Source organism: Panthera leo, chromosome D1 (assembly GCF_018350215.1).
Source record: "Panthera leo isolate Ple1 chromosome D1, P.leo_Ple1_pat1.1, whole genome shotgun sequence".
Lineage (NCBI taxonomy): Eukaryota > Metazoa > Chordata > Mammalia > Carnivora > Felidae > Panthera > Panthera leo.
This window is the reverse complement of record NC_056688.1, coordinates 57,058,596-57,070,241: the sequence shown is the minus strand read 5'-3', so window position 1 is coordinate 57,070,241 and position 11,646 is coordinate 57,058,596. Positions and strand designations below refer to the sequence as shown.

Below are 11,646 nucleotides of genomic sequence, written 5' to 3'. Positions count from 1 at the left end.
CATCACCTCTCCACAGCTTCCCACAGGCTTGGGGTGAAGGGCAGCTCTGTCCTGGAGCAAGACCATGGGTCTGGGAGTCCGTAGGCTGAGGTCTAGTCCTGGCCTCACCTGTTGTCACTGTGAAGTTTTGAGGGAAGTCACTGGCCGATCCTGATCCTCTGTTTCCTTCTCTCTAAGGTGCGGGTGATTCCTACACTGTTCGTTCACCTTAAGTGGAATCATGAGCATTAAAACATCTTTGAAATTGCAAGTAATTGTACATGTAGGCAGGATAAATTATTAATGTTGTCTTTCATCGTAACTGTTAGGCTTTCTTCCCAGGTGGTGGTGCCGGGGTTGGCAATTTGACTGCCAAGTCTTGGAAATCCTCGGAGGTGAGAATATTTGGGTTTATGACATTGGTCACGGCGGACCCGGGGGGGAGGGCTAGCCTGGAGCAAGAGACCCGGCACCAGTTTTACCTCTGCCACTGCCCCGCTCTGTGGCTTCAGGCAAATTACTGCTGCTCCCTAAATTCAGTGTCCTCATTGTAGAATGGGGCTGACAATCGTAAGGATCCCTGGAAGATTTGCTGGCAAAGTGCTTTGAGGCTCCATTTCCCCCTCCACTGGCTATCTAGAGGCAGTCCCTTTCCTAGGCTCAGTGCCAATGAGCTCCAGGAGGGGGGCCGCCCATAAAAGCAGGAGGAGCCATAGCTGGGGGGCCAGGGACAGAAGCAGTACAGAGCAGGGGGGAGGCCACGGGCAGCAGACAAAAGCCTGGGCAGTGAGGCTGGGGGAGCTAGCCCTGGCTCCGGTAACAATTCACCATGAGGACAGGGCCGGTCTCTGCCTCGGCTGCATCTCAGTCTCTAGCCCTGCAAAATGGGGATGGGCAGGCCCGCCTTGTAGTCCCTGTGGGAACATGCGGGGACTGGACATAAAACTCAGCAGGCAGGATTGAGGGGTAATGCAGCTTGTTATTTATTAATATATAACAACAAAAATGATAAAGCTCATATCTGCAACTGTTTAGGTCTTTATTATAAGGTCTTGGTTGCTTTGTCTGGACTGGCAGTGACCTTCAGCTCCGGGGTCTGGGCTAGGAAAATGTTCCAGTGACCTGCATGGAGAAAAGCAGAGGGGTGTGTGTGGGGCGGGGGGGCCTGAGGGCGGTGTGTATGTGTGTGTGCAGGGGTGCATGCATGTGCACAAAAGAGGCAGAGTGACTGGGGTGGGAAAAACTTGGGACAAGAAGAACGGTGAGGGCCTGAGTTTGGAGCGCATAGGAGGAAGGGGATGGATATTTCCATCATAACCCCACATCCCAATCAGTTCTGGCACGTGACCCCAGCTTCAACCAACCAGCATCTGGGGGCTGGGCTGGCTTCCTAACACCTGTTAGTGACACTCCCGTCTGTGACTTCCTCTCCCCCACTTAAAGCCCCACCTGGATCCGTCTTCCCTGGGATACCGTAGAGCAAGTTAAGGGCATCAGAAGGAAAGTGGTTAGGAGGGTTTCAGCGGGAAACGTTCCAATACAGCGTGGGTAGGCAGCATTGGGGCTTGAGGGCTCAGGCCTCCCTCCTCCACAGTCCTGTCTCCCTCACTCCCAGGACCAAATCCAGATGGTTCTGCTTCACCTTCCCGCTCCCAAGCGCCCTGAGTTGAGAAATCTCTGGCCCAGACGCCCACTGGATTCCTGTGCCGGGAACTGACGTCTGTGGCTGACAACCACCCTGCCCCCCTCCCAGCACCAGCAGCCTGGAACTCCTCATGAGGCCCTGGCCTCTGGCCGGGCTCTTTTCCCAGGCCCCAGTCCTCAGCCCGACGTCTCACCTTCATGGGTGCTGGGGAGTAGCCGGAAGTTCTGTGCCTCTTTCTGGAAGTCTTGCTTCCTGACTTTCTTGATCTGAATCAAGTGGAAGATTCCTGAGGGCAGAGGCAAGGGCATGAGCAGGAAAGGTAGGGCCATGCGGTCAGTGAAACAGGGTGACTTGGACCTAGACTGGACCTAGTCTCCGCCCTCCCCTCCCCTATTCTGACCAGACATCAAACCCTGTAGACTAAATTTCCTAAAGGTTTTGAATCTATCCTCCCATCTCCACTGCCACTCTCCCCATCCGGGCCCCATCACATCTTGCCTGGGTCACTACACTAGACTTCTGGCCCCTTTTACTCCCCCTCCAGTCTGTGATCCTAACTGCAGTCATTCGAAAACATACGTTACCTGTCATTCCCTTTCCCTGACCTCCCATCACCTCCCTGCTGACCCTGCACCTGTCACCCTCAGCATCCTGCTCTCACACTACTCACCTGTCCACAATGTGTGTGTGTATGGGGGTGGGGAGGGGGCCTGTGTGGACAGGTCAGGCTGTTTTTTGGGCACAGAATGTGTGATAAAAATCAGTAGGTGTGTTTATCAGACTCCAAAGAGCATCAAGTGTCAGAGTGGTAGGGCTCTGTTTGCCCAACCCCTGAGAGGCCTTCCTGTGCACCAGCTCTAACCAACTACTTAAAGTCTTTGAGGGGCCCAAGCCTGTACATAGGCTGCCCCCTTTGCTACAAATCCTTTTCCTATTGACTTCCGTTTGTCCTGCTGCTATCAGGTAAACTCCTGCTCATTCTCTGAGCTTTAGCTGGGAAGTCTTCCTTGATTTCCCTTCCTTGGGGCACCCACAGCTCTTAGCTTGTGTTTGTGATTGGGCCTATTTCTAATGTCCTCTCCTTGTGTCTATTCTTGCCTCCCCTACTAGACTGGTTACTCATGGAAGGCTTTCCTCTCTGGCTCCCCTGAGCCTGGCCCACATTAGGCATGTAGGAGAAATGAATGAACGAATAAGTGAATGAATACATGAATGAATGAATCCCTAGATGAATGGATGGATAAGTAAATATATGTGTACCCAATCTAGGCCAGGCCCTAGAGAGGAACAAGGTATCATCTGGATCTCCTGATGTTTGCATCCCATGGGGAGCTAGCCACAGGCACCACGCATGGCACTGAGGCCCTGAGTACATGGGCTGGGAGGTTGCACCAGCTGTTAGCACCAGGGTCTGTGGCCAGAAAGAACAGATGTGACAGCAAGGTCTCTGCTAGGCCAGCACAGCCCTCAAGAAAACGAAGAATTGGCCTTGCTTGTGGAAATCTGAGTAGGATCCCACAGAGGAGAATGGGCAGCACTAAGGTCCAGGAGGCTGGGAATGTCCAGCATTGTTCTCAGGACCCTCCAACCCAGATGCCAAGGACCAGGATATGGGAGAGACTCACTCCAAAGGCCCAGGCTACATCACAAACCTCAGATGGTTCTTCCGCCCAGGCCTGATACGGCACATACCCCAGAACACAGATTGGAGAGATGACAGGATGAGGGAGGGTCTTTGTACTATAGCCTATAAAGCACGATCCTAATGACTGAGCTCTTGGACTTGGAATCAAGAGCTAGCCTGAGGGGCATGGTCATGCCTTTTGAGGGCATGCCAGGTCTGAGGGCAGCTGGGCTCTGTGGACCCCCAGGGCAGAGACGGCACTGGCAGGTGAGTCCCAGGAGATAGGGCAGGCTCAGCTCAATGTGAAAACAAACCCTTTCTCAGTGGAGCCATCCACAGTGGAGATGGAGTGGGGTATGTGCCGTCAGGGGCTAGAGACCATCAGGGAGGCTGTAGGGGGGCTTCCTTCCTAGACAGGGGCTGGAATTGAGACCCCTGAGGTCCCTTCTACTCTGAAACTCCAGAATCTAAAAGGCTCTTAACACTAAGCCAAGCCTCTGGGGCCTGAGGCTGGCTCCACGGTGATGTGGCCTCACTTAGCCCAGGTTTTGGTGTCCACCTGGTGCCTTTGTCTCCAGGCCAATTCTCCCCTTCCTCTCCCTGCCCCCAAGGCCTGCTGTTTCTGCTCCTCTGGGTGAGGAAACAGGGTTTCCCACTGATAGTCAGCCCTTGGAGTGTTTGTTTTGACGCCCGCAGTCTGGGACAGGGAGGTAACAGAGAGGCTAATGAGGCAATTTGGCCGCCCAGGGGGTCAGGAGATGGAGAGAAGGTGTTTGCTAGTGACAGGATGGTACAGCCTGGCATTGTGAAGTTGAAGAGTCCCCACCACCTGTTCTTTTTCTGCTGGGCCTGGTCATAACGAGACCGGCCTTGAGCTACAACTCTCCGGTCTGCGCCATCCTGGGCACACCTTGACCTTCCTCAGGTCCCTCTCTGAAAGCATTACGTCACCTCCGTGGAGATGGCACTGGGGACAGTCAGACCTGGGTTTGAATCTTTGCTTTACTGCTTAAATAAACTGTGTGACTTTGAGCAAGTCATTTTACCTCTCAGACTCCGTTTTATCTGCAAAATGGTGCATTAATACATATGCCTCAGGTTTCTTATATGGATGAAATGAAACACATTATGCATAGGGCGAGCTCCACACCAATCACAGAGCACAGGGTATGTCAGCACCGGCTCTTGGGCCAGTCTGAGGCTGTCGCTGCCACCTCTGCCTGCAATGTGTTCCTCTTGCCTTCCTAACTCCTAACCAGCTGCAGGCCCCTCCTCCACGAAGCCTTCCAGCCTGAACAACTCAGCTCCTGGTGAGCTCCTACTGCACCCCAGTCACTAAGTCCTGGGCTCCCAAAGACAGAGGCTGGGGCTTACTACTCCCTGGGGTCCCAGTCCTTGCTGGGGGTGAGGGGAGGTCTGGAGTAAACCAGCACTTGTCCAGGGGCTGATGGAGTTTCAAGGCATAAAATAATTATAAGGGTTACTGAAGCTAACTCCTCAGCTGTGGCAAAACGCCCACCCAGCCACTGCTTGCACACTCCTGTGAATGGAGATTGCTCCCTCCCTTCTTTGACAGAAACTGTCAAGGTATGACAAAGTGCTTCCTCTCATTGGTGGAAATGTGCTTCTCTACAATTCTAAGAGGATGTGGGATGAGGATACTAACGTCGTTAGCACCTACTATAAGTCGGGGCTGTACCTATGTGATTTCATCTAATCCTCCAAACACCCTCCTCTCCAATTAACAGAAGAAAAAATTGAGGCCCAGAGAGGTCAAGTGATTGCCCAAGGCCACACAGTTAAGAAATAGCAGAGCCAGAATTCGAACTCAGTTCTGTCTGATTCCAAAGCCCCTGTTTGTTGTTCACTCAGAACACAACAGCTCCCCCTTCCTGGGGCAGTCCTTCAGAGCCATGAAGCCAGCAGTCCTGTCCCCCTGAGTCTTCTCTTCTCCAGGCTGAACAGCTCCGCTTTCTTCGTCCATTCCTCCTAGGACAGGAGGCAGAGTAGAGCAGGGAAAGAGCCGCATCTGACGTCACAAGACATGGGCTCTAGCTCCCATCCTCCACTTACTGGCTGTGTGGCCTTGGGCCAGGCACTTCACCTCTCTGAGCCTCAGTTTCCTCATCTGTAAAATGGGGATAATAATACCTAACTCTCAGGATCATTGAGGATCAAATGAGATAATGAATGTGAAAGCACTTTGTAAACTCTCAAGTGCTTCACACATTGGTTGTCATTATCATTATCATTGTTATTATCATTCCCTCTTCCACCCCCACCCATTTCAGCAAGACCCATCAGTAGAGAAAAGTGACCTTACAGCTAATCCCCACTTAAAGGGTTTAGTTTGTTTTGCTCTACCCAGGGGATCTATATTTGGCAAGAAGTGCCCAGAAAACCAAATTCTCAGCAATTTCCTCATCAATGAAAACTCCTCTTCACCTTCAGCCGGTGATAGGAGCATCTTGTTGGATTGGGCGAGTTTCTCACAGAATGAGACATATATTCTCACATAGAGGGATAGACTCCACCCAATAGAAAAGGCTAAATGAGCCTGAAGGCCCTCCTGCTTTGAGGAGGCTGTGGATGTCCTTCTGCCTGAAAGGATCTGCGTCTCACAGAGTGCTGAAGTTCTACTGATAGGCCTTTGCTTCGGTTGTAGGCATTACCCTGTCCTGGCTCCTTGCAAGTGCAACAACCCCTTCCCCCCAGGAGAGGGAGCACTGGGAGGCCCTGGATGAGCTTATCAGAACTGCCAGAGAATCACAGACAGAATCTCCTTCTCCCTCTACCTTGGAATCAGAGACTCAAATCTGGAAGGGTAGCCAGAGGCAGGTCTTCCTGGGCTAGAGGCACCTGATCAACAAAATAGGCCCCGGAGGCCCCTGATAAGGGGGACAGGCCAGAGGTAAGCCCGACTGGGAGTGGGCCCATGCTCACCTTTTACCAGCTTCCAGAGGTAGATCTCCACCTGCTCAGAGGCCTCATGCTCGAGGGCAAAGCGATGTAGGTTGTCTGGGCTTGGAGACACTGATGTGTGGACGAGGACCCGGCCTGGCACCTTTGGACACCTGGTAGCACTGATCTCACCGTGGCCAGGGTCTGCCTTGTCCTCTGGGAAAGACAAGGAGCTGTGAACATTCTGTACCCCTCCTCCCGACCCCTGCCTGGTATGCTCAGGAAGCTGGGCCCTGGTCTGACAGCCCCCCTCCGGTCTTTAAGGTCTTTGGGAAAGTTCTGGTGCCCCTGGGAAAGAGATGGGGCATTTCTCCCATACACTTCCCATTGATTAGCATATTAAAACCTTCTCATCCTTCTGGGCTCAGCTCACCGTCCACCTTCTCCAGGCAGCCGACCTGGAACAGCTTAGCCTACCCTGTTTTTTCTCCACTCGCAGCCTTTAAAGCCCTTCTTGCTTATGCCTCCCACTCATGCCCTTAGTCTCACTGACACACATTGCCTTGTAACTGTCTCACTTGGGTATGTTCTTCTCTAAAAGAGACCCACGGGGTGAAGGCCAGGAGCCATGTCCTCCAAGTCTTTTGAGTCACCCACATCACCAAACACAGATTCTCATGACCATACATGGAGTGAAAGGTTTGGGAGGGGTTGAGGTGATGATGGCAATAGTGATGATCATGGTTGTGACGGAGGGTGGTGGAGGTGATGGTGTGACTGTAGTGGTGGAGGGGACCGTAAGGGTGTAGCGGGGAGCGGTGATGGCGACAGTGGTTGGATCCAGTCCTAAAGCCTGGACATGTTGGAATTCCAAGGACATTTCCTGGAACTTTCCATGTACCAACATTCCCTATTTTTCAGGGACTAAAGGACTAAGTCCCTAAACATACACACTTCCTTCTAAATTCTTCCTAGTTATAAAACTCTTAGAGATGTCCCGCTAAGAGTTGTAAGGCTACAGTCTCCATATTTTTAAGAGGAAATGGACTGGGTTCCAGTGGCAGAGCCCAAGATCAAGCGTGTTTGTGAGGGAGCCCAGCAGTGAACCACAGCCAGTCTCCAAGAGAATCCAAATTGAAGCCCCACCCCTCGTTTTCTTCCAGGTGCCATTCTGTCATGCTCTGTCCCTAACCCTGTCCCAATAGCATATTACTCTGAAAAATAATAGTGACCCCTTATATTTGGATTTTGTTTGGATGTTGATTTACAATTTATAAAGCATTTTTCATCAACTCTGTCTGAGGCTCCGAAAGGAAAGTAACTTGTCTAAGCTCACAACAGTAAGTTAGGGAAGTCCGTCGGTAAGCAAGCTAACATAGACTCACATTTCCTGACGTCAAAGCCTGGGGTAGGTGCAGACTTAAGATGATTGCAGCCACTCTGTGATCTCATTTGTAAAACAGCTGAGAGATGAGGATTAATTGAACTAGGTGAAATCACAGGACAATACCTGGTGCCGGTAGATTCTCGACACACATTTCCTTCCCCTTTTTTCCTCCCCATTCCTCTCCTTTTTGTTTTGCCAACCCAGCCCTCTAACCAGAAGTGGTAAAGGCACAACACAGCCCGCACCTTCTACCCCACCTGCTCTCCTTCCAGGATTGAGGGAATGGGCCTGTTCCTCACAACAGCTACTGTTGACAATCACAGGCTGTTCCTCCCAATGAGATACTCTGATGTTTTCTTCTGCACACTTATTAATCCTAGGGTCACATGACAGCGTTAGAGGAACTCAGCTGGCAAGTCTGGAAGCCTGAGTTCTAATTCCAGCTCCACGACTACTTTGCTCTGTGACTTTAGAAAGTCCCTTCTTTTCTCTGGGTCTCAGTTTACCCATATGTAGATGAAGGTTAAAGGAAGACAACAGTGGTCAAGAGCATTGTCTTTGGAGTAAGACAGACTTGGGTTGGGATTCCAACTGTCATTTGAGCTGTGTGACCTTGCACAGGGCACTTATTTTCTTGGTCTGTAAAATGGAGACAAAGATACCTGCCCTGTCCATTTGTGGTGAGGAGTACATGAACTCCCACATGTAAAATGCCTGCTTGGCACATGGTAAGTGCACAATAAACATTGACTATTCCTCCTAAAAGGCCTAACATCCTATGATTTTATGATTTCAAAGAACCCAGAACATTATTTGATTCTGTGTCTTTGACTGAGAGCCTCTGAATCTGTCACTATAACATTAGATATTCCATAAGTCTAATATTTTGTGAGTCTGGCATTTTCCACTCGAGTGCATCTAAAAACCCTGCATCCTATGGCTCTGAGTCCATTGCCCCATCTGTGTCAGAGATGTTCCAAGTATCTGTGCCCTGGGGACAGGGACCCAGGGCCCACTCAGGGCAGTGCCCTCCCTGCCTCCAGCATCTCTTTGTACCTGGGCAAATCTTGCAGCACTTCCCGGCCACTTTCTCAGGGTGATGGCAGGGATACTCAGTGGGGCAGGTCACCCGCTGGCAGTCCTGGCGGCCGTCCTGACAGGTGCACAAGATGCAGGGCAGGGGTCCAAAGGAGCGGAAAGCTGGGTGCCACACCTCCCCATGGGAGTATGTCTTCCCACTGTGCACGCAGGCTAGGCCAAGGAGGGCAGGAAGGGAGGAGGGTCAGTGCCTCAGACCTGGGCCAGAGTCCAGTGATGGGTGGGGGCGGGGCCTTGGGGAGCCCCCTGCTCCACCAGTCTGGCCCAGCCACACTGCTTGTAAAGCTGAGGCCAGCTGCAGACCTGGCCCCCTGTCCCTGACTTCTCCCCTGTTTCAGCACTCAGAGCTGACACATGCCCAGAAAGTTCTTGCTGAAGAGGGAGAGTACTCCCCCTGCCCGTCACAGCATGTCTGGTGGGAGGAGAGCTGAAATCAAGTTCGGACACTTACCTGGCTGTGTGAGCTCTGGCAGGTCCCTTCCCCTTTCTTAGCCTCAGTGTCCCATCTGTACAAAAGGGGCTGGGACAGCAGCTCCTCCTGCTCCACCGGTCGGGGGCGGGGGGCGGTCCCCCGCAGTAAGCCTTCTTTCCTCCCCCTCTGCTGCCACCATTGCCCACTTGGCCTCCTTCCCTGCTGCATCCTGACCATCTTGCTGCAGCCTAGCTCTGCTCCCTCCTTTCTTTGTCAAAAACTTTCCCTCACCACTTCCTTATATTAGAGTATTTACTTGCATGTCTGGAGCCCCTCGAGGACAGGGACCATTTTTCATCTCTCTGTTCTGTGCCCCTCAATTCCCAGCAAAGACATGGCAGAGGCTCGAAAAATGTTGTGCTGACACATAGTTCTGGTTCTAGGACTGGTTCTGGCTCTCACTCAGTACTCTGAACTTCAGGGTCCTCATCTGTGAGATGGGGGCTTAGACCTGATGCCCTTAAGGACACCTTCAGTTTTGATATTTTGTGAATCCACAAGCTCATGGCCAAGTTGAGATCAGGGGACCACTGAGTGGGGGGTGGGGGTGCGGGGGTGGGAGGTGGGAGCAGTCAGGGCCCCCTTTTCCCACCTCAGGGATCAGAGGAGTTTCTGTCCCCACCTTTCTTGTGTTTCTCCTTCAGGACAATCTTGACTGTTGTGCTGCCTGCCCCCTTTGGTCGGAAGTGGCGAGGGATGAAGCCCAGAGGAGCACTGAGGCCAGTGGGAGCTGGGGTGCCCAGGACCGTCTTTCTTCCATTGTCCCCTGAACACGGATCCTGGGAATGTCTCTGCAAATGGCAGGAAGGATGAAGATCACTGATGGGCCATTGTCAGCAGAAGAGCAGCAAGACAGAGCTGCAGTGAGGCCTGCAGGTAGACACCAGCATGACTTCCTAGTAAAGAGAGGCACAGGCTAGGGATAGAAAGATCTGGATGGGGTCTAAGATGTTTTCAGACAATGGATATTTGAAAACTCTCAGAGGATAGTGGTTTGGAAACCCAGTCTCCACCAACCCCTTCTCAGGACTATCAGAGCCAGGGCCTTGGGGCTGGGGTGAACAGAGGGGTACTGAGGTCTTGACCTGGGAGACACAGCAATTAGGAACCTGGGAAAATTAGAAACTACAGGTCTGTAGTGAGGATGACAGTCAGGAAATTCCTTGAGAAGATTTAGGTGATGGGATAAGGGGATGGGCCTCTGAAGGTCCCACCAGGTCCCAGAATCCTACAGGGCAGGAAGACTAAGAACAGGTCCCATCTGGAGACCAAGTCTCCAGAGCCCCCTTTCTTGAGCCCCTGGAATCCAAGATCCTGAAACCCTGCCCCTCCAGACCAGGTCTTGGCAGGGCTAGCAGTGATAGCAAAGGGTACGGGGTGAGGGCAGTGTAATGGGTCAGGCGCATCACAGCTCCTAGTTAAGAGGATTCGGCGCTCGAGGTCAAGGGGTAGGAGCAGGTGGGCTTATTACCCGCCTCACCAATACCAAGTCACTCATAGTCCTTCTTCTACAGCCCCTTCCTGCCCCATACAGTGTCTGAGTCAGCCTTTTGATGGCCCGACTGAGCCCATAGGAGCTCCCAGGAAACCATCTCAGGCCCCAGCACAGGCCCAGGCACATAGGAGGCTTCCAGGAAATGCTTGTCAAGTGGAACAGTAGCAAGAAGGAATTGAAAAGCCCAACCCTCTGATGGGACTTGCTCACGTCATCCAGTAAGGAGCTGCTCAGGGCCTGGAACTAAGCCTGGGTGGGCTTTGCTTAGCATGCTGCCTCCTAGGGAGAGGGTGGGATGGCGAGGAGATGGCCTGGCTCAGGCTCTGCGGCACAAAGCCCCGCTCCACCTGAAAAGGCCCAGCCTGAGAAGGGAGGATGAGCCAGCAGAGGAGAAGGGAGAGCTCATAGGCCAGACCCCTGGGGAGTCCCTGAGCAGGGGAGGTCAGCCTCCCGTCCCCCGGGATCCAGGTGACCCAGGCTAAAGGAGAAGGTGAAGTTGTTTACATTGTAGACAGAGCACAGAGGGTGGATGGTGACTCGAGTCAGTGTGTAAGCCCATCCTCACACCTCTTTCCTCTCTGGCCAGAGAAAGCTGGAAAGTTTAGCCCATCCTAACTCTAGACTAAGACGGAGAGGGGCCAAGACAGAGGGGAGGACAGAGAGGTAACCCCCAGACAAAGCACCAGTACCACAGGAGCTGGGTGGGGAAGGCTGGGCCAGGACAGAGGCCACATTCTCTGGGGAATGTGCTGCCCACAGGCAGGCTGAACTAAGGACAGATACAGGCTCCAGATAGAACAGTGTCAGTGTCAGAATGTTTCTCAGGAGGGAACTTGGGAAGTTTAGAGCCTGCTCTTGCCCTGCATGGCACTTGTTCTCAGCCCCTGCTGACCCACCAGCCATGATGGGAGGCTAGGGAGAGGGGCTGGGACGTGGTGGAGGGCATGGAGCTGACCTAGGGGACAAAACCAGAAATGAGGACAACAACTGGTATTGTCTGCTCCAGAGTCATGGCATTGAGGCCCTGGATACCAGCCCCCCTCAC

At 52.6% G+C, this 11,646-nt stretch overlaps 1 protein-coding gene across 2 annotated transcripts in view; it reads right to left on the bottom strand.

The window, feature by feature from the left end:
- Positions 1-747: 747 nt before the first annotated feature.
- Positions 748-11,646, bottom strand: part of CHRDL2 (chordin like 2) — a 32,787-nt gene continuing 21,888 nt past the window's right edge. The window contains exons 7-12 of one of the 2 annotated variants that reach the window (XM_042906009.1): positions 9,729-9,897; positions 8,593-8,787; positions 6,192-6,365; positions 5,322-5,376; positions 1,818-1,910; positions 1,017-1,101 (exon numbers count right to left, since the gene is read on the bottom strand). In XM_042906009.1, coding sequence (XP_042761943.1) covers positions 1,820-1,910; positions 5,322-5,376; positions 6,192-6,365; positions 8,593-8,787; positions 9,729-9,897 — 684 coding nt within the window. In that variant the 3' untranslated portion in view covers positions 1,017-1,101; positions 1,818-1,819. Of the gene's footprint in view, positions 1,102-1,817; positions 1,911-5,321; positions 5,377-6,191; positions 6,366-8,592; positions 8,788-9,728; positions 9,898-11,646 lie in introns of both variants that reach the window. The other variant, XM_042906008.1, reaches the window with a different exon arrangement.